Source organism: Chanodichthys erythropterus, chromosome 19 (genome assembly GCF_024489055.1).
Source record: "Chanodichthys erythropterus isolate Z2021 chromosome 19, ASM2448905v1, whole genome shotgun sequence".
NCBI lineage: Eukaryota > Metazoa > Chordata > Actinopteri > Cypriniformes > Xenocyprididae > Chanodichthys > Chanodichthys erythropterus.
The window spans coordinates 12130924-12154991 of NC_090239.1; the positions used below are offsets into that span (position 1 = coordinate 12130924).

The 24068-nt window shown below is 36.6% G+C and overlaps 2 protein-coding genes across 3 annotated transcripts in view; one reads left to right on the forward strand and one right to left on the reverse strand.

Annotated features, from left to right (window-relative positions):
* Positions 1–24068, forward strand: part of afap1l2 (actin filament associated protein 1-like 2) — a 50519-nt gene that overhangs the window by 5668 nt on the left and 20783 nt on the right. For both annotated transcript variants that reach the window (XM_067368899.1, XM_067368898.1), the window contains exons 2-4: positions 14256–14384; positions 17690–17755; positions 18764–18843. In XM_067368899.1, coding sequence (XP_067225000.1) covers positions 14256–14384; positions 17690–17755; positions 18764–18843 — 275 coding nt within the window. The remainder of the gene's footprint in view (positions 1–14255; positions 14385–17689; positions 17756–18763; positions 18844–24068) is intronic.
* On the reverse strand, positions 19671–23650 carry LOC137007445 (kelch repeat and BTB domain-containing protein 13). Its single transcript, XM_067368902.1, has one exon. It carries the CDS (start codon positions 22337–22339, stop codon positions 20840–20842), a length of 1500 nt encoding a protein of 499 aa, XP_067225003.1. The 5' UTR covers positions 22340–23650; the 3' UTR covers positions 19671–20839.

The following is a 24068-nucleotide window of genomic DNA, read 5'->3' on the forward strand; positions in this document are numbered from 1 at the left end:
TGCCTTGTTTTAATTGAAAACATGTCAACACTGGAAGGAAAACTGTGTCAAATCATTTCAGGGGATCTTTAAAGTGAGTCAAACCAGATGAAACTGCACTAAAAACAAAAGGTTATCACTAAATTTGTTGCTAAACCATTTTCCTGACAACTTTAAAACTTGGTCAATGTTCATGCATGTAAATGGAGTTAATCTTTGACATATTTTTTAAAACATTTGCCATATAGTCTTTTTCACAATAATCAATGTTTCATTGTTCCTGTGTAAATATTAAAGAGACATCAGCACTGTGTGAAAAAGCACTTCCTATCAAAACAAATTTGCAAAGCTATATATCTAATCATTTCAATACGATACCTTGAAAAATATCGCTAATTGAGAATACCACGGGGGGGGAACTGGCATATGGATTTTTTAAATATTATCTCATCATTTTTTGTCTATCTATTAAAAGTCTAGGTAATCAATATTTTCAAGTTTCAAAAAGTACAGGACACATCATAACAGTATTCCATATGAATTGAGCAGTTTAATCCGAGTTTTTTGAAGAGCCACGACAGCTTTAGATGAATTACACAATTTAAACAGTGCTTTAAGTTTTTCAAGTATTTCTAACAGTAGTAATCAGGTAAGAAATACTAGGCTACAGAAACTGTAAAAAATTAAATACAGATTAAACCTTAAAATTAAAGTCACAAAAGTTATTCATTCAAGAAGAGCAGTGAGTTATTTTCTCTTTGTCTTTTGTTGTTTGATTAGCATTATTGATACAGATGGCCGAATGCAGAATGCAAAGATCTAATAAACTGAAACACGTCCGTTTTCTTTCTCAAGTGTTTACGATCACTTTCTTTCTCAACCGTGTTTAAGGGAGTACTAGTCAAGACAGGCATTTTGACATAATTTTGTGTGTATTTGACTGTTTAAGCACAATAAGCTTAGAAAAAGAACTAATTTGGTACGCACAAGCTGTTTGTAATACACATAATAATCAACTTGTACATTATGTATTATAACAAATGCTGGCAAAGGGCACCAGCTGCCTGGTGATTGTTGTTGTTACACTTTACAGCATGATCAAATCCTTGTTTAATGTTGGCCAAACAACATTTAATTCAAATTTACACATAATCTCTAATAATATTTGACATTGTGCTTCACTTTGAAAGATATTTATTTAATTGAATATAAAATTCATCCTGCTAACGTTTCTACTGGGCGGGTGTTAAAGTACATACATACAGGATATATACGTACATACAGTATATAAACAGGTCTATTTTTGCTGTGTCTGAACTGTGCACATTACTGTGTCTATGTGGGGAATGTGCACAGAATTTGTATCTTTGTACCTTTTTTATATCTAAGGGGTTTGGGTAATAGTGTGTTCCTGTGGTAAATGACTTGTTCAAACAAATGTACTCGGTTCCATTTCAAATGAAATAACATTGCATGTGAAACTGTCACTGGTGCTCCAAAACAGTTATTCATAATTATCATCTGTGCAGCAAATGTCAATCAAAGTCAAAATGCTGTGCCTGTAATGAAGAGGAACAACGTAAACAAATAAACCATATAGTCACAAACAAGGATATATTTCTAAGTCCAACTACAATCACAGCCAAGACCCAAAAGTAGCACAGCAGAAGTATTTGTGAGAAAACAGCAAACTGGGGAGGGTTTCTAAATTTAAATCATTGTCTTTTGTGTCTGTAGACAGTTAGAAAGGAGAAATAGGAGAGGCTGTGTGAGAAAAGTTTGTTTTATGCCTCAGTTTCTTTTTTATTTTTAATTAAAACGCAACAACATAAAGTCAACATGAAATCTTATATTTTTGTTTGCTTTATGCACGTTCCTGCTCTTTTTGCATAATTCATCAGTGCACAGTTTTTTTCTCTGTAATAATTAATTAAAATGTACTTCCTCCACCTCCACTTCTCATTTTGGCTGAAGTCACAAATCCCTCTTACCTTTCAGTCCCTTTCCTAGAACAACCTACTTCCTACTTTTTATGGTCCAATCATCATTTGGAATTTGTTCAGTTTGCTTAATTTAACTGTATCAAGTATAATTTAAGTCTTTTGAGCCACTTTTACTTAAGCAATTGAAGTTTTGTTAACTTAACTGTATCTGTGATATGAGGAACAATGTACTCCCAGGCTTAAATAAAAATGACTTCTCTTCCATTGAAACCACAAATAACTGTAATTACTTGTTGCATCACTGCATCAATAGGAAGAGAATCATAGTAATATAAATGAAGTTGCAAGCGCCCAATCAAATGAATACTAATCACCATAATGGTGACAAAACCATTAAAATCGATTTATGAAGTCAACTTATGTCTCTCAACATTTTCAGTTGTATTGTATTTGGCTAATGTTAATGAATAATATTCACTTTTTGTTCTAATATTTACATTTTATTTTATTTCAGGTTTATTCAGTAAAGTTTAATTTAACATTAAAAACAATGGTGTGTATGCATTGTTTTATGGAGTACTCAGGATAAAGGCAGTAGATGACACAGCAAATGTCTCGAGAGTGTTGATTTTGCCTGTATGAGATAAGATTGAAGGCCCAGGGCAGTTTAGTCATGTTCAAAGGAATTGCAGTGTTTTTCAGAAGAATAGATGATGTGGTGCATAGCTGCACCCACACAGGGGTTTATGTAGCCAAGAGTTCTCACTTCAGTTTTTACTGTAAAGATTCAATGGCTCATGTTTAAAGGTGCCCTCGAATGAAAAACTGAATTTATCTTGGCATAGTCAAATAACAAGAGTTCAGTACATGGAAATGTACAGTGAGTCTCAAACTCCATTGTTTCCTCCTTCTTATATAAATCTCATTTGTTTAAAAGACCTCAGAAGAACAGGTGAATCTCAACATAATACTGTTACGTAACAGTCGGGGTGTATGCCCCAATATTTGCATATGCCAGCCCATGTTCCCAACATTATGAAAGGCATTAGACAAGGGCAGCCAGTATTAACGTCTGGATGTGCACAGCTGAATCAACAGACTAGGTAAGCAAGCAAGAACAATGGCGAAAAATGGCAGATGGAGCAATAATAACTGACATGATCCATGATATCATGATATTTTTTGTGATATTTGTAAATTGTCTTTCTAAATGTTTCGTTAGCATGTTGCTAATGTACCGTTAAATGTGGTTAAAGTTACCATAATTTCTTACTGTATTCACAGAGACAAGAGCCGTCGCTATTTTCATTTTTAAACACTTGTAGTCTGTATAATTCATAAACACAACTTCATTCTTTATAAATCTCTCCAACAGTGTATCATTAGCCGTTAGCCATGGAGCACAGCCTCAAATTCATTTAGAATCAAATGTAAACAATATAACAGTATACAATACTTACATAATCCGAAGCATGCATGCCACATTCATGACGAAAACTTTGTAAAGATCCATTTGAGGGTTATATTAACTGTGTAAACTTTGTTTATGCACTGTTGAAGGCAAGCGCGAGCTCCGTGGGCGTGGAGCAGGAGAATTAAAGGGCCAGTAGCCCTGAATCGGCTCATTTATAATGATGCCCCAAAATAGGCAGTTAAAAAAAAATTAATTAAAAAAATCTATGGGGTATTTTGAGCTGAAACTTCACAGACACATTCAGGAGACACCTTAGACTTATATTACATCTTTTAAAAAAAAAAAACTTTAATGTAAATTATAAGTATTCAATCAGAGACCAGACAGATTATAAGGTTCGACCCATCATATGAGAAACCTTTGAAAGACGATTAGCCATGTTAGCAGTCTTTTCATCCAGGAGTTAAAAAAGTAGTTCTTTTGTGTGTGTTGGCGGATAGTTTGAAGATGCTGCTCTTCTCCATGGATTATAAAACAATATTAAAGTAGTCAAATGTATTTGGCCATAGGTCCCTGCAGATTTCATCCATAACTCGTTCTCTCTCCGAACTTGTGATTATAAATGGTCCAGACAAAAGAAAACATTTTGGCTCCTTTTGATAAGAAGTAATTGTAGGAAATGGAATTTGTATCTCAGTTTTTCTGAACAATCTGATTTTCTGTTGCCAGTGCTCCTGATTGCTTAATCTAAATAAACTGAAAAGCATAAAGTGGAGCCAGCGGGCCAGACCGTAATGCAACATTCCTGGGTTGAGACATATATTAGGCCATATGTAGCAAAATTTACTGAATGTTTGAGAGCATGGGTGTGATCAACATTATGCTGAAATGTGACAGTATGCTTTAATTTATGTAGTACAGAATTATATATAATTGATGCAGTTTTACTAGTAATGTCATTTGGGTGTGCGCGTATATATTTGTTTAAGTAAAGCTTCATTGTGGTTTTTACGATTGAGAGGAAAAGAAGCCAGACTATTATATTATGATGTCTCATTAAAACATGATGAAACCAGTGAATAATTACCTCTTTATGTCTGGTGGCGTTTAAAGGAGCTTGTATGTTTTTGTGTGGAAGCAGTTCTGATTATGTAGCAATTTTGTTTATATGTTTACTGGCAAAAAATCATCAATTAACAGAGTTCATGGACTGTGATGTTCATACTGAGTATATAAAATCTTATACACTCAAAAAAATGAATTGTTGGATTTACTTAAAAAAGTAGTGTCAAGTGGTTCCACACAACTATATTGAGTAATTTTAGTTGTTAGAACAAAATAAATTCAAGTAAAGCTGACAAAATTTCTTTGAGTAAATACAAATAATTTCAATGTCACTGTTACATAATATTTATATGTGCAGTTTACTTAATAATGTTATGTTTATTATGTAAGGTGAACACATTTATTGACTTAATTTACCTTATTAAATGAACTATTTTCTCTACAAAATGCACTCAAATAACTCATTGAACAAACTAAATTGAATTGAGAGCAGGAATTCCATCTTAAACATGCTAAATGAGCGCTCACAGCCTAAACACAGACAACACTCTTCTGCATGATGGTAACCACAAAATTCAAAAACATTACAGAAACTCCTCTAAATGTCCAACATAACTGAACATTAAACACTAACATAAACTAACAACATCTTTCCCTTTACTGAAAAACACATGAAATAACACCTTATTCTCTAAATTTACTCTCCTAATGCAGTCCCTTGCAAAGCATGCTGGGAACTATGGATCCACTGCCCAGTTAGTTATGTCAACATTAATTTGTGCGTTTCACTCAGCAATGTGAAGCTGACTGAACAAACACTTACTAAGTAAAGCTGACAATACTCATTTTTAGTAGAACCAACGCAGTTAATTTATGTTCATGTAGTTAGTTTTTAAGTAATGTGAACAAGAGTGGTTTGAGTGAAAATAACAACAGTGAAAGTTCATTTTTTTTAGTATAGGAAAAAGATGTAAATAGTTCACTAATGAATTGGTTATTATTTTATTCACAATGTCATTCAGACTTGAAGGATGAGACAGGTATTTCGTTCGTTTCGTTTAACAAATCCGCAATTTTTATGAGCGCAGCACATTGCATTTTTTCATTTAACATGCAAAAAGGGGTATTTTTAAAGTGTCACGGTTATAGTACTGGACAAATATGGCATTTTTAAATCTAAGGGTCAGATGAAATGATGAAGGATCAGGAAAATGTCCATTAAAAAAAAAATTATTACTGTTAATATTTATAAATAGATCTTAAATAAAATAAATTTGAATTATATGATTTATATGATGAACATGAAGTTAAAGGAATAGTTACCTAACCCAAAAATGAAAATTATTCTATAATTTAGTCACCCTCAAGCCATCCTACACGTATATGACTTAATAATCGGAGTTATAATAAAAATATCCTGGCTCTTCCCAGCTTTGTAATGGCATTAAATAGTGCCCAAGTTTTTGAAGCTCCAAGAGGCGCATCCGGTGGGTTAATAAATGCCTTCTAAAGCGAAGTGAAAATAAAATATCTACATTTAAGACTTTATAAACTATAATTGCAGGCTTCAAGCAACAGCTGTACACTGTTTCACGAGAGAGTCAAGTTCTGGTGGAAGGGTGACCTCTGACCCGACGTATGATGTAGTACTTATGACATAGGCGTATGATGGATGGATGCGCTTTAATTTAAATTTGTAAAGAAGGACATTGTACAGTGGTTATTTATTTATAGCAAGAGCTAGTGAAATCCATTTACTTACAATATGTATAGTAAAGATCCATGTTTAATTTGTGTATTGTGTATGCAGCATATTTATTGACCTATGTGACATTTTAGTGTTTTTATGGAGTGCACTTTTAAGAGGTATACAACAGATCAGTGGTTCTATTCTGCTTTTCTGTGGTTTCAGGATGTTTAGTGTCATCTGTTCCATTTAAACAAGAATAGAGAATGCAAAAGCAAACACCAAATAACATGCCACCACTGCGGTGATCGCCCTCCCACATGGCCGACAGCCCGTCGTTTTAGAGATTGAGGGTTTGACTCTGGAATCAAATAAATGATGTGCTATGACACGTCGCCTTGAGCTGAGCTAAGTATATGACCCACAGCTGGAGCCTGGCTGTATTTTAAGTGTCAGACAGGAATTGCCTTTAAAAATCAAACCACTTAGGACTCTAACGCATGCCAGAGCAGCATCAAAATGCTCCTCGTCCACTCGATTTAAACTCGTGTTTATTATGTCAGCTCTGATACAGCAAACGCTCTGTGGCTTTGATTCTGGGAAGAGTGGTGCTTAACCTTACAATTTACCATCAGCATGTGTCTAAAATCAGTTCAATAAGCACTGAAGACAAACAAGCACAGCGACAATGTACATAGTATGGGATGGTTTTATTGAGGTCTTCCTCGTTCCATCAAACACTTGCTCAGCTGCAAAAAGAATTTCTTTGTCTAACTGCAAACTGAAAGTCCAGAAATAGTGTAGGTCTCAAAACACCACCAGACACCTTTATTTGCAATCATTGTTTGTCCTGGAAGAAGGAAGTGGTTTTTGTTTTGTTTTTTTTACATCAGAAAGAAATTTCCCTTCTCTGCTGCAGTGTTAGCCAGACAGGTACCCTCAGCACAAAGATCTGTCCTCACCCTCATTCCTTCAATCAAAGTCAAATTGTTGATCATTTTTGAGCATATTTTGTGACACTCTGCCCTTTTACAGACCGTTGTGTGATAGACAGTCTAACGTGTCACTGTCAAACCCAGGTTTCATTACTCTGAGGAAGTGTGAGCAGTTCTAGTGCTTACAGGGATGTAACATGCTCGTTCTCACCGTCTGCAGTGTTTAATGGGCTTGGGGCCAAACTGTATCCAACGGAAACTTGGCCCTCGTAGGACTAGAGTCAGCTGACTCCACATTCCCATGGTCCCTCCAGAGAAGGGCATCGAAGTCAATCTCTGAAAACACACGGCAAAGAAAATGTTTGGACAAATGCTCAGCTGAGCATCATGGGAAGAGAATACATGACAATATTAAAGGGATAGTTCATCCAAAATTTTAAATTCTTTCATTATTTATTCACCCTCATGTTGCTACAAACTAGTGATGTGCACAACGATTAATTTCATTAACGTTGTAAAGGTGCCATCGAACGTTTTTTTACAAGATCTAATATAAGTCTAAGGTGTCCCCTGAATGTGTCTGTGAAGTTTCAGCTCAAAATACCCCATAGATTTTTTTAAATAATTTTTTTAACTGCCTATTTTGGGGCATAATTAGAAATGCGCCGATTCAGGTTGCGGCCCCTTTAAATTGCGTGCTCCCATCATTGCATAAACAAAGTTCACACAGCTAATATAACCCTCAAAATGGATCTTTACAAAGTGTTCATCATGCATACGTCGGATGTATGCATGTATGCGTCAGATTAAGTGAGTATTGTATTTATTTGGATGTTTACATTGGATTCTGAATGAATTTGAGGCTGTGCTCCGTGGCTAACGGCTAATTCTACACTGTTGGAGAGATTTATAAAGAATGAAGTTGTGTTTATGAATTATACAGACTGCAAGTGTTTAATAATGAAAATAACAACGGCTCTTGTTTCCGTGAATACAGTAAGAAACGATGGTAACTTTAACCACATTTAACAGTACATTAGCAACATGCTAACGAAACATTTAGAAAGACAGTTTACAAATATCACTAAAAATATCATGTTATCATGAATCATGTCAGTTATTTTTGCTTCATCTGCCATTTTTCGCTATTGTTCTTGCTTGCTTACCTAGTCTGATGATTCAGCTGTGCACAGATCCAGACGTTAATACGCTGCCCTTGTGTAATGCCTTGAATATGGGCTGGCATATGCAAATATTGGGGGCGTATATTAATGATCCCGACTGTTACATAACAGTCTATGTTATGTTGAGATTCACCTGTTCTTCTGAGGTCTTTTAAACAAATGAGATTTATATAAGAAGGAGGAAACAACGGTGTTTGAGAACTCTTGTTATTTAACTATGCCAAGATAAATTCAATTTTTAATTCTAGGGCACCTTTAAATGGAAATTTTGCAACTGACCAGTCAACTAGTCTAACCCCCTAACAAGCCAGTTTAATTCTTATGTACTAGTTAGACATGACATAGAAGAAAACAGAAAAGTTTTGTGTAGGCTTTCAAAATACTCCCTCACCTTGCTCATCTTCCGCATGGACATTTTTCTGAACCCGTCAGGAGCGCCACAGAGAATATAAATGCATGCAAAATCTGAAGTAATATTAAATGATTTTGTTTTCCGTTCCAACTATACACTTTGACTTTTCAAAATAATATATTCATTTTAAAATCCCCCTGAAATCAAAATTTATTTTGAATATGTTAGCCTTAAGATTTTGAATAAGCTGGTGTGTTCCAAAACAATGACAAAACTCGCATTTAGGAGATATAATCATTCAAAACTTACAGTCTCTCACTTCCACTAAAATGGATCACGGATTTTCACGACATCACATCACAGTTCAGCTTCTCATCAAACCTTCTGTCCAATCAAATGCTCTCTATAATCTGAAGTCCCGCCCACTCCTACACTATAAACAGACGCTGAAGCTGCAGCTGAAATCAGTCATTTGTTCACACATTTACTAGTTTCTATATGGTACATAGTGCACTATATAGAGGATAGGGAGCGATTCAGACAGTGTAAATATGCTTTTCATTGATGCAAATGCAATCCATTTTCGCGTCAGTGTCACGTCTCACGTCACAGTCTGCTCCAATCTAGGGCCCTCATTTATTAACAGTGTGTAGAAAAGGTTCTATTTTTTGCCCTACGAATGAAATTTAGAATGTGCCTAAGTACAAGAAAATCCGTATTATCACGCAGTTCTTACGCACATGAGTAAGCAATCATTGTTGATAAATCCCACATGTGTGTAAGTACCATGTTCGTTCATGTTCACATTCATTAGCCTTCAGAAACACCGCCAATTAACCATATATGGTGACAACACTTCCCTTTAAAAATCACGTGATTGTGTTTTTTGCTCACCTCAATAATGGCAAAGTGATCACGATCTCTAGCGCATTGTTTGCCAAGTCTTCCAATAACGCAAGATAAGCCATTGCACTGAGACAAACATTTTTCACAGATGTCTTTTATAGGTTTTGACACCAATTATGCATCGTAGAGAAGTATGCAATGATGGTAAAACTAAGTAAAACTTTTAAATATTAAACTAAAACCACCAGTAGGTGGCAGCAAGTCACTGTTTTTATGACTGAAGCAAGTGGCTGTGAATGAATCATTGAATCATTGACTCTCACGATTCGTTCAAAGCTGCAGAATTGTTCGCAAAACAATTGTGTTGTGTTGTAGTTCTGCTGTGGTTTTCGTTAGAACTATTATTTCATTACAAAATAGAGTAAATACTGACAGTACTGTTTAAAATTTACGTTTGATTTTTTGAACTGTTATATAATAATGTCACGTTTACAGTCATGTGGATATTTGGGAACAATTGCGTTCTTGCTCGTAATCATCATTAAATACAAGAACTCACACAAGGTATGTTTTTGTATCGGAGAAAGTTTGAGTCTTAAATCGAAATTAATTTAATTAATTCGTACCCCATTTTGGGAACCACTGGCTTAATGCATACTGTTTTATGCATAATGCTTTTTATGTGTAGTGTCGCTATTCTACCACTAGATTCTCTGCGTAAGCATGCTCTGAGGTGTGCTTATATTTTCACACATTTCTACGTTGGTGAATCCCATACTTTGCGTGAAACTGTTCTTACGCACTCATTACGCACAAATCTGTACGTACACACAGTTGATAAATGAGGGTCCAGAGACACGAGAGCATAGGGCGGATCAGACGCATACGAGTCAGCACAGACCACAAAATGTTTGGACACGTTTGATTTCTATAAACAATGCTATATTTTAAAGCAATATGGAGATTATGGAAAAATGGGTTTTACGAGCTCAACAGCTCTGGCCGAGCTGTGATCTAGGCGAAACGCTATTGGCTATTTTGAAAAAAGGGGAGGGGCATATAGATATATCACGCTCTGTCTACTTGTTTCATTGGAAATTTTGTGTGTGTTCAGATAGTTGGCAGTTCTTCGTGGGTGAGAAACCAAAAACAACCTGTGAATTCTTGTAAACATGATGTTGAGGTTACAGGTGAAGCCAAAAGCTGTTTTGGAAATGTTTACTGTTTGCATTAAATGTATGTGCTAGAACCACATTTTGTAAACAAATTCCTACAAATAGTAATGCAATCAAGTAGTATATATTTTAAAGCTTTGAATCAACTTTAAAACATCATTATCTTCATTTTCAGTGAACTAGCAGATATTGAATATACTGAGTACATATTGAACATGGAACACACTCCCATGTTATGTCAAGTAAACTTGTTTATTTGTTTGCCGTCTATCAGGGATTTTATCTTTCATACAGGAGTTCTTCTCAGGAGCTATTTATGCATGCAGAGATGGATAGATGTTATCTGCCTCTGAGGGGAGGCCAAGAATGTTCATTTAAATCCTGCCCTCCTAAGCTGTGACTTCCTATTGTGCTTACCATGTCTCGAAGCATGTCTTACTCTCACAGCTATTGCAGAGATGTTACTATTACCATTGACTTAGTAATAACAGACAGCTTCGTCATTATAGCAGCAGCAATGTGTCTGAAACTTATCTTGGTGTCCATTTCAAAACTCAAAACTAAAAACAGATACAGATGTATATCTGTATGTGTAAAATCAGTTTCTTTTACATGTTTTGCAATTAATCAGCAGTTGTTGTTCTGCTGTTCTTGTAATGAGACAATTTCATTTTTAAAAGTATAAAAATTTTATGTATAATATAAATAAGGTCATAAAAATGTGTATGATTATAAAAAACCTAGTATCACTGCTTGAAATTTCAAGTCAACTATCTATACTGTATATGAATGTTATTCAGCTCATTGTGCATGATAAAGAATACTGATTGTCTGCCTTAGTCATGGCAATGAGTAATCCAGTGTTACTGAAACATTCAAAGCAAACTTTTATTATTTGATAACATTCATTCTTCTCTATCCATTGTCTGATCTGGAGAGGGACACAGCTTGTGGAGAAAGACAGATATTGCCTAGTGTTGCATCACCAAACTGAATTGGGCCTGTATGTCCTAAAGGCAGGGCAAAAACACTACCATTCCACAGTAAGAGGAAAGTAAACATCACTGTAAAGAGAAATATCAACATGGGTTGAGTAGTTTTATAGTTCAATGCACTAGTTTAGAAACTAAAGAAGTTTATATTTAACCAGTAAGTTACAAGAGGCTGCATTGTAAATAGGCTAAAGGGCTTTTACATCAAAGTTTACACAACCTCTTTATCTCTACATATATACAGTCAAACCAAAAATTATTCAGACACTAGATATAATTTTTTTAATTTTGTTTTTTTTACTAGTGGGTGCAGGTTACTATAGTTAATTTATGTAAGTGAGGATAGCAAAATAAAGTAAAAATTCTTCATAAAGCAGACTACCAGTAAAACTGATCAAAATTTGGAACCAAAAATTCTTTAGACACTTTGACTTGACCATGTTTTGCTTAAGTATCTGACATAACTAAGATTCTTTTTTTCTGACACAGTTTAACTCTGAGATCTTGTCATATTTTATTACCATTTTTTTAAACTATAGTGAATAAACTGTAATAATGAATGAAATGTTCAAGGTGTCTGAATACATTTTGATTTGACTGTATATATATATATATATATATATATATATATATATATATATATATATATATATATATATATATATATATATATATTAAGGATGTAATGGAAGTTTGTCCTTAAAGAGTTAGTTCACCCAAAAATGAAAATTATGTCATTGATGACTCACACTCATGTTCAGAAAGGTAATAAAAACATCATCCAAGTAGTCCATGTGACATCAGTGGGTTAGTTAGAATTTGTTGAAGCATCAAAAATACATTTTGGTCCAAAAATGACAAAAACTATGACTTTATTCAGCATTGTATTCTCTTCCAGGTCTGTTGTCAATCTCTTCAATGGAAGAGAAGACAATGCTGATTTTTGTTATTTTTGGACCTAAATGTATTTTCGATGCTTCAAAAACTTATTAATAAAAAGTTATTAATTTTATGAAGTTATGTAATTAAGCAGATTTATATAAAAATATAGTCCCTGACATGCAAATGTACCTACACTCTAAAAATGGACAAACCCAGCAATTGGGTCGTTTTAACCCAGCGGTAGGGTTAAATGTTTGCCCAACCAGCTGGGTAGTTTTATTTAACTCAACTATTGTTTAAAAATGACTGTATTGCTTAATTAAAATTAACCCAAAGTATGTTGGAAATGAACATTTATTAATGTTCAATGAATATTTATTAAACAATAAACATTTATTAAATTGCTTATTAATACATTTATATTAATAAACATTCACCTTTTGTCTATTATTGTTGTCTCTAATTGCATCTGGTTTTTAATTTCCCAACTATTTGGGGTTCATTTTAAGCTAGCCATATAGCAATTTTTAAATAATAGTTGGTTTAAATAAAAACTACCCAGCAGGTTGGGCAACATTTAACCCAACCGCTGGGTTAAAACAACCCAATTGCTGGGTTTGTCCATTTTCAACCCAGAATTGGGTTGTTTTTAACCCAGCATTTTTTAGAGTGTAGTGTTATGGTTAATAGCTCATCTATCTGTGATGTACAGTGATATACACGTCTACGTGAATGGATGTTGCACATCATAGCTGTTTGTATTTGTATTTTAGCATGGTTGGAATGCCCTGTTGACCAATCAGCATCCTGGACTAAAAAATGGATACTAGAAATCTACTCTGTCATCCTCAGCATTACATAAATGTCATTTGATCTCTGAAATTTTAAGTATGATGACCATATTTTTAATGAACAGGAGAGTGACTGTTAGTAAGTTAATCAACAACCAGCACTCACTCATTTGTCCTCTATATGCCACAAAACAAAGACAAATAGCGTGTTTTTATTGGACTAAATGGAATGTAATGTGGTTGAATGGAGGTTGTTTTTGCCTGCACCCGTGCTTTATAGCCTTATGTGGAGTTTTAATGAGATGTTAATGACACATTTTAAGCTATACTTTCTGTTTCATTTCCTTTTTTGAGCTCTTGTCCAGTAAGGTCAGTTCTGTTGTAAGGCAGTTTGATTCATGAGAGGAGAAAAACAAAGCATGGCCCTCATAGTCAAGACTGGGACGTCCAGTTTGCTGCTGACCCCTGAGGGTGTGTGGGTAGAATGACAAAGCCTCCCCATTCACACCAAACTGACTCTCTCCACAACCCATGACGTATCCTTGACCTTAACCTGCTGCTAACTAGCTTCACACAGACACAAAAGGCTAAATAATATGGATGTTGTCAACAATTAGCATAACATTCAAAATTAGCCAATAGAGCATTTTACATAATGAGGAAATAGTTGGTTTTGTTATGACACCTACTTGTTTTAATATGTGTAATATACAGGAACAGCACAGCTTGTGGCTTTGACTGGCACAAGTGGTTCACCTTTGGGCTATCAGCCGTTGGTAATTTTCAGCTGATTGAAAACCGCTTCACTTGAGTTGCCAAAATGCAGATAATCCTGAACTTATCAAGCATGTATATTTCATTTTTACTGTGACTAATTTGTAATCAGTATGAGAGGTATTTAATCCAAATCAAGGTTCACAGTGCTGGAGATCTAATGCACTGACATGATGCTTTTATTTATTACTCAGGCTAACTATGTTGTGTGTGTGTGTGCGTGTGTGTCTGTGCAGTGCTGGAGCAGCTGTTGGAGCAGCTGCAGAAGTTCCTGAAGATCCTGGATGGAGAGAAGCTGAGTGGAAATGCCACAGTACAGAAGGGCCTCCTGAATGAGCTGCTGCAATCATACAAGTCCTCCAATGGTACATAACATAATGTCTAGATTAACCATCTAATTCTACACCAATCCTACTCATACTGTAATCTGCAAACCATTGGTGGTCCAGGAAGGATGCTAAGTGGTCTGTGAGTTGATTGGACCAAAGGGACCAACATTAAATGAATCAACTAATTATTTAGTACAATAGTTGGATTTTTTTAACTGATTTTGAAAGAAATCTCTTATGCGGACCAAGGCTGCATTAATTTGGTAAAAATACAGTAAAAACTGTAATATTTTGAAATATTATTACAATTAAAAATTTGAATATATTTTAAAATATAGTTTATTCCTGCGATGGCAAAGCTGAATTTTCAGCAGCCAATACTCCCGTCTTCAGTGTCACATGATCCTTCAGAAATCATTCTAATATGCTAATTTGGGGCTCTATAAACATTTTTTTTTTTATTATCGTCAATGTAACGCTGCTTAATATATGTATGAAAACCGTTATACATTTTTTTCAGGATTCCTTGATGAATAAAAAACAGCATTTATTTAAAATGGAAATCTTTTGTAACATTATAAATGTCTTCTTTTTTGTTTGTTTTTTTATTAACTTAAGGCATCCTTGCTAAATAAAAGTTACAAAAATTATAGTGTACATAATGATTATGTCTGCTGTTGGCAATTGCCGGTTTCCCACTAATTTGGGGTGTCCAGAGCTTTTTTTATTGTTGAATCAGGTTTGGCACCTGAAAGTGTCAGTCACTCTCCTTTTCTCTTTACTAAAGTAGTAGAAGGTAGGGCTGGGTATTGACACAAATATCAAAATTCAGGAACAGTACATCAAATTTTCTCAAGGAAAAAAATCTCACAACTAATGCTGTAAACTATACATAGACATCAGTTGGTACTACATTACTATAAATGCTCCTCTCTAGAATTAATTTTTATAGCTGACTAACGAGTTATGGTCACAAATTTTCTGAGGTAAATGTGACGTTATGTGACATTGCTTACAAGCTGTTTTATTGACATTTTTCACAGTTGAAACACTGATTGAGCTATTCCATGTGACAGGATACGGATTTCAGTAAGTTGTACTGTATCTTTCAACATACCTTCAGATGTTCATTTATGTTTATTTCGCGCTGTAACTGATATTAAAGAGATGATCAGTTCACGTGCGCTACATATATCTGTCACGCCACATTAAACAGCACCAAAACGTTGAATTTCACAAGAAAATGGACAGAATTTGAAAGCGGAGACTTTGTTTTATATCAAAAGTAACAACGCACAATGGGTCTCATTCATGAAACATTCGTAAATATACGAGTAAATATGTGAGTGATTTGAGCGTAAAGAGACCTTCCCGAAAACTCTTCTCCTGATTCACAAATACTTCGTAAACGTCAGAAGTGATAGTGAAATGTGTGTGTGTTAATGAATTCCAATCAGTCGTAAATGGGAAGCGCGTGCACGTTCATTCTCAATTACCATAAATCCCGCCCATTAAATCCGACTGACAACTATATATGGGCATCATATTATGACACCAAATGAAGGATTTTGGCCATTTGGGGCCATTAGTTTGCCCAGCCCTATTGAAATCAATTAATTATTTGATTAAAGTGCTCCGTTTGCAGATGCTATTACTGGCTCTCACAATAAAAGTAAAAAGAAAAAACGTATGTAATTACTATATATAATATTTTTTTTAAATGCTGTGTAATGTACCTTATTAAGGTGAATTAAAATGCAGCCTTATTAATGAGCAAAACGTTCGGATGTTAAACACACTATTTACGTGTGGCTGGGAGCAGGTGTAGATTTCTTTCGTACCAACTAACATTTGGAAAATACGAACATTTTAATGAATCCAAAAAATTTACGCCAGAACCACTTTACACACGATTTACACAAAACTTCGTTCTGCTCGTGTTTCAAGAATGAGACCCAATGCTTTTGCCATTTATTTGATGGGAGGAGTGCTATAATTTTCTATTCATTCATCAACTGAAAACAGACTAGACTAATCGATTCTTTGGATTTAAGAATCGATATCGGTTTGTAAAAAAACTAAAAAATATTTACCCAGCCCTAGTAGAAGGCCCTCCAAAAATGACATATTTATGTATTTCAGCATATGCTTGCGTAGCACAATTGTTCTCATGGGGAGCAACAGTTATGTGCACATTTAAAAGAGAATCTGCTCTGTTCTGTCTTATTAAGAAGCCCATAATTTTGGTCCGTGCGTGCTTCTTTCTTCACACAAGCATGGCTGTAGGTTTTTCATGTTCTGGTCTCGGGCTTGTGCACTTCCTCCCCTGGCTTCAAACTGTATCATTTTCCAAGGCTGTTTTTATCCTCTAGGGACACTCACTTCCTTTTAGTAGCAGCTTATAAATAGCTTTCATTTCCATCCTCCAAATCCCAATCTGTTTTCACTGTACCATCGAAACATGTTTTTGTTTCATCACAGGGTTTTATTTCCCTTCCAAAAATATATCAAAGCTTTGTTACCTGTGGACTGCCATGCTCCATGTTCCACATCTTATCTTTTATGCTTAATTTAGTTCTTCTGAATCATTGTGAAGATCCAGAAAAAAACATCCTAAAATGTAAGTTCTATAAATCCATCTCCCACGGGCTGAGACTAAATCAGCACTTTTATTATGATAGAATATGACCTCTCTATGTCTCCCCCTGGTCCGCCTTTGATGTGTACAGAAGGAGGGGGCCTGGAGATGCCTTTGGACCCTTACACAAGAGAAGTGTGAGACAAAACTCTCACTGTTCTTCTCCATAATAGAAATCTATTACATGTTCAGTAAAATAAGTGAGAGATGAAAGCATCCAGAATCTGAAAAAGCATTGAAAACGAGAAGGAGGGGGAGGAAAAGTCAAAGAAGTCCCAGAAGTTCCAGGCAAGGTTACTTGAGAGAGTATCTTTACTCCAGCAAGTTCACATTCAATGGCCCCAAAAGTATTTGGACATTTAGGCTACACATTAAATTTGTATAAATTTATTGCATAAATTCCTCAAGTTCACATAGGTGTCCTAGCAGAGTAACCACAGGTGTAGATCATCACATTATCTATAAACATGTTTGAAAAAGTGTTTGGCCAACTATAAAATGTCCAAATACTTTTTGTCTTCAATTCGAATAGTATATGTATTGTTTTGTCATTTAAAACCACACAAAACTTCATAAAAATGTATGTTTTCTCATGAGATCTGGTCAGTAAAGTCTCCAAATGCTTTTTGGGCTCCTGCAGCAGCGTTAATAGAAATCATGGTTCAAATTTGTAATCCAGTCTTTAATCATGGTTATTTTGCAGGAGGAGATGAAGAATATATCTACATGAACAAGGTCATCGTCACAGGTCAAAATCAAGACAAAACAGGTGAGTCTATAATCTTCACCAAAATGAACTTACAAAACTTCTGCAGGTGTGAGGATGAAAATGGCCGCTGACCTGCAAACATTTCTCTCACATATCACAGTGGTTTATCTTGCTGTTTGACGGTGCTGCTGTGAATGTGTCATGTTTAGGGGGGTGATTGGGTTATGGTTGAAGTGTTAAGCCCCCCTCCTCCCCCCACTCTTCACCATTTCCTGTCTGTTTCTCAGTAACTCCTGTCCTCCTCTCGCTCTTTCTGCCAGACCCCCATCTGAGGCCAAGCTGCTTTGTTTAGATTTCACTGAAGAATGAGAGTAACAATAAAACCAGACTTAACATTCACATTGCAGTCGTCTACACCAAAAAGATACATGCATGACTTAACTGCGGTGGCATTCTTTGATCAGATTTGCTATTGGCACCATTATAATAAACAACATTTTAAAAAGGCTTATCAGGAGAACAGCCCTTTGAATTGCAGTATCATGAAGAGGGACTTTTTGATTTCATTATGATTTCATTATTTCCTGCCTATAGCTGAAAATGTCCACATCCTTGTGCTATTTGTGTCTGATCAATAAATAAATATTATCTGCAATGAGTCACTAATGTGAAACACAATGTAAGCTCACAGAGAAATGTAAGTGGTGAGAATTGAATTTCAGTGAAAAGCAGCACTTGATGGTGTCCTGACTCCTTGGTGACTCTTAGCTCTTGCTGTGAGGATTTGGTATTCGCCTTGCGTTCCTACGGCAACCCAGATGTTACCGTTTGGAGAGGAAGTTGAAGGAATGTCTGATGGGAAGCCACTGAATATGGCCATCAGCTTTGAGAGACTGCTGCAAGCAATGCACTGTTACCAGAACAACAGAAATATTATGTTTACTTGTTGCTAGAATGCACCGTTCTCGAATGCTTCTCATTGCTGCACATGATGAACCCTTTGAAAAGTCTTGGATCTGTTAATTAACAGCCACTGTTGTTCTGTGTGAAAATCTATATGCTCATCAGACCACAGACCAGAAGCTAATGGAGAACCAGGTAAACACATCTCTGTGAAGAACCCACCAGAGCCTCCTCCTCGCAGACCAGTGAGTGACCCTCAGCATCATTTCAACCTCATTTAAAAGGATAGTTCACCCAAAAATTGTCATCATTTACTTATCCTCATGCAGTTTCAAACCTGTATGAGTTTCTTACTTCTGCTGAACACAAAAGAAGATATTTTAAAGAATGATTGTAATCAAACAGTCAACAGTAGCCTTTGACTTCCATAGTAGGAAAAAAATACTATGGAAGTCAATGGCTACTGTCAACTGTCTGGTCCAAAATTCTTCAAAATATCTCCTTTTTTCTTAATGAAAGAAGGAATGATGACAAAATATTCATTTTGGGTGAACCATCCATTTAAACAACAGCACAAAGACACTGAAACAAAAATCTGACAACAACCAACACATTTATTCTTTTTCCACCCAATGTGTCTTGAGATGTTAGTAAGACACAAATGCTATAGTAACTATATGTAATCTACTTTATAGGGTTTTGGCGATATAGTATATTGAATAAAAAAGATTTTGCTGTTGTATTATTAATATCATATCATTATCATTGCAATATCAATATCATTTTCAGTGTGTTTCAATTCATTGAGTCAAAATTCAACGATTCAGTGATTTAAGAATAATCAATTCAATAATAATTATTAATATTCTTGTTGTTATAATTTGTTCATTTAGTGAAAAACTCTTTGAAAAAAATATTTTAACTATATTTTTGCTGTATTGTACTTTCATTACATATTTTTATTCTATTAAGCTATTGAGTTGCAGTCAGTTTGGTTGAAAGGAACCATTGCAGAGGAAATATATATTGTGATGTACAGTATATTGAATATTATCAGAAGTATAAAAAATGTTGATGTACATTCTGGCCCGGTTTCACAGACAGGGCTTAGATTAAGCCAGGATTAGGCCTTAGTTCAGTTAGGGCATTTAAGAAGCTTTTATAAACATGCCTTAGGAAAAAAAAAAACGTGCATCTTGACTAGACAAAACAATGGCACTGACATGTTTTAAGATATGTCAGTGCAAGTTGCTTTCAGTTAAAACAACGCAAACATGCATTTTAGTCTAGGACTAGGCTTAAACCTTATCTGTGAAACCGGGGGGGGTAAAATCTTCCATCGCACATCCCTATCTCTTTTTCAATCACACTAACTTATACAATGCAAGACACTGTGGTCATGCTGTCCTTTATTGTCTGCTCATTACTTCCATTTTGGCCTTTTTACTTACCACATATCTGTTATGTATCTGTTTCCCACGCTTAAATTGCTGTGTTTTTGTTTATAAGCCACACACAAGCCAAATAGCTACTCCTGCAGGTCAATAATGAATTCTTCCTTGATTAGAAACAGTAATCACCCTAAAAGATTACATTCATTTGTTTAAATGAGAGAAATACGAGGAAGTAAAAAACGTGAAGTCTTTGTGTTGAAAGACTTTGTAGCTCCTGTATCAATCCTAGGCTGCTGTGGGAGTCTGCAGTCAGTCAGACATACAGACAGACAGGAGGATGGAGAGCATTAAAGCTCTCCAGTGAGAAGACTTTGAACTTCAGACCCATCTGCGGGGTGCTGGAGCTGATTAACAGCAGCTGCACAAGCGATCGGGGAGCTGTTTATAGAGGCTGGAGAACCGCAGTTAGAGCATGAACACGTGTGCATACGTGTGGGAACGAGAGACGGTAGAAGTGTTCACACCTATTAATTTATTATTTGCCATAAACAATATTCATAGAGACAGTTGCTTTTATTTATTGTTTATAACATTAGATGTATATGTGCATTTTATTTATTCGATAGGGAAAGTATAGCCAAAAATGAAACAAAAAAGGAGAAATATTTAACCTGCCTCTCACTTTGCATTTCCCCATTTTATTTCATTATGTGGAAAACAGTGTACAACGTATTATTTAAAATGTCTTCCTTTGTGATCAACAGACATAAGACATATGACATAATTTTCTGAATGTACTATTCCTTTAATTACAATTGCAAATGAAATAACAGATTGATCAACAATATCACAATAATGGATGATTAGCCTCTACCAAATCTTCCACACATTCCACATTGGCATTCATCTCCAATGCTTCCTCTGCATCACGTTCCTGCTGTGTATCTGCGTTCTTGGGCAGTCTGAGTAAGCAGGTCCAAAGCGAGCCACTTTTTGGAAAACCCGTCATCTGTCTGCGAGGCTTCCACTTGTCACCACAAATTACATATTCCAGGGTCAAACTGCGGTTGACGGTGAACGCAGAGTTCCCCCTCACCATAGCCGTGAAGAGGGCACCCCTGCTATTGACGTAGTGTCCTGGCATGGCCGTCCATTGACCCGTAGTGATGTTGTAGCAGTCCATGAGGCAGCGCAGGAAGTCATCACATGGGCCGTTCCTCATAACATAAAGGTTGTCGCCATGAGCAACCATGCAGTGTCCGTAACTCTGAGGCTTGACCATAGTGGTGACCAGTGTCCATTCCTCATTTTTGGGTGCATATTCATAAATGTCCGTTGTATCCGGAGACTTCCAGAAACACACAAATATCCTACGCCTGGCAACAGCGCTAGCCGGCGCAGCCACAGAACGGGGCGCATTCTTACAAAATTTCCACGCACCTGTGGAAACATCACATGCTTCTACTGAGGACATAATCTTTTGGTTGAATTCACCTCCGATGGCATACAAGTGTCCGTCATGACCCACCAGGGTAAAGTTATACCTGGACTGCTGAGGACCATCAAACACACTCCAAGTGTTGGTTTCTGTGTCATAACAGAAGCTTGAGTCCACAGTTTGTTTACTAACTCCCCGTACTCCTCCAACGATATACAACCGGTTCCCCACGACAGCCACCCCGGCCATGGAGGTGCTGGCATCTGTTGGCAGATCAGTCAGGTGTTTCCAAGTACCTGGTTCCTCGTCGAGGTAAAACACCGTCCTGTAGCAGTCCTGCAGCATCTTCATGGATGGAGAATGAGTCGTTAGAGCGACAAACGATGTTGGTGAAAGCGACTCCACGTAGCAGATCAGCTCCTCTGGGAGTGCCTTGATAACGTCTTGCAGGTCGGTGTAAGCATCGCGGATGAAAACCGCAGCGCTCTGAAACAACCTCCACAAGCCGTACACCGCTGCCGTGTGGTACAAAAGAATGCAGTTGTCAGTATCAAGAAGGTCTATCAAGTGCTGGACTAGAACATCCACTTGGAGGAAAGCTGCACACTCTGCGGCCTCCACAATCTCATCTGGGTCTTGTATAGCAGGGCACTCACCCCTGGAAACCGCCATGGCAATGAGGAAACCCCTCGCTTTCAGGCCTCCCTGCAGGTGGAACTCATTCAGCTGGCTGTCCTTCATCCCAGAGCGGAAGAGAGCACGGAAATACTCACAGTTTTGCCCCAGGATGGCTCTATCTATGGTGAAAACGCTCTCTTCTACCCGCACTCTCAGAGCTCCTGTAGACTCTTCTCCTTGTACTTCCTCATTTCTGTGCCTGCTCTGACTCAAATTGCAAGGAGGCCCCATAACACCAATATCCTGCCTGTCCGTACCCAGATTACTCTGTACACGAACCACAAAGTTAGACTACATTCAAGTTAGTTTGTTTCTCTTTAAGGGTTTGACCTGTAAACACAAGTTTGCACATACTGCAGACTCACAGCTACTTGCCGCACTAAAAATAGCGACACACTAAAATAGCGTAGAGGCCACAGACTTCAAAATAGAAGTTGGAAATTATCGGCACTAGTAATTATGTTCCAATATAATGCTGAATTAATGCAATTTAAATGAAGTTGATTTGATTAAACAATTGAATTAAATAATTATGCTGTCATTTTTTCCACAGTAGACTCTTTTTTTCAGTTTTACCAGTGTTTTCACCATGCAGCCTGTCTGTAATTGACTCAAATACAGAAACCCATAAATGGAGTGATGACAGTAGTTCAGAAAACCACTCCTGTTTTTTAAATAAAGCTAAAAAGATTATTTTCCTTCAGTACCCCTCTCTACTTCAGAAGTGTTACGTTTTTTCTTCACTGAATTTTTTGGCATGGGAACGGGGGATTTTCCATGTTCTGGGTGTTCTTTTGGTCTCTTGCCCACTTGCATTTTTTCACTTTTTGTCCCAGAGACTGGTGCTTCATCATTATTTATGCCTCAGACTTGAAATGTTTCCTATATAGACTTCATTTCTTTTCTTTTTTTCTTTTAAGGAGAAGATGGTGTGATTTGTGGATTAGAAACAAGTCTGGGGTGGAGTTCAGTCTCAACATACAGTACTAAGATTTTAGGATTTTTCTTTTGCTCACAGAGATTTTTACAACCACTTAGCAGCATATAAACATCTTTCACTGTTGTCATGGTTATTCTGGGATGTGGACATGATCCTCGCCAGTGGCCGGAGAAGAAGTGAAACTGAGTTTGACGCTTCCCTGAAATGCCTTTGCTTTCTTTTTTAAACATTTTCAGATGCTTGAGAACTCAGCACACTGTTTTCTGTTTCAAAGATTTTATGTTGAGTGTAGGGTGGGACGAAGTGAGAAATGTGGGGCTTGTGAGTTGGGGTCGATGTGAGAAAAACAATACTTTCTACTCAGTTCAATCAGTATTTTCCTCCTGTGTGGGGCTGTTCTTATTTTCCCACCAAAACCCTAATATGTATCATCGGTCCCTCTTGAATGCGTCGTTTACTCTCGTTCTGCATCACTTACAGCAGTGGAGCCTCTAGCAAGCTTTTGCATTCAACGTCCTGTGTCCTTGACCTCCAGTTGTTTATATATATGCCTTGCTATAACTTAGCCTGCCTGTTCGCCTCACTTCTGCTTTTGAGGAGCACAAGCACGTCAATTCAAGCAGGAGGTTTCAATCAAACCACTTAGTTCAAGTAAAATGCAAGAGAGAGGAGATTTTCCCAGCCGCTTGTCTGTAACCTCTCGTCATCATTCAACTTTATGGTTCACAAGCTACCGCTAACCCTCATCAGCCCTGTGTGTCTATTAGTGTGTTTTTTTGTGTGATGAGGAGAGGATCAGTGGTCTTTTTGCCCAGGGGCTGTCATTGCATTGTGGGTATCAGTAGGGGAATTTAGTAATGTTATGAACCGGCTGATTTGGGAAACCTCATAGCTAGCTCCACACCCTTTTAAAACCATTACTCCTGCAGGCAAACACGTGTGGAATTCCTTTTCTAGCTGAGCAGGGCTGAGGTCAGGAAGAGATCAGTTTCGAGGAAGAATCCCCCTTCGGTCAGAAAG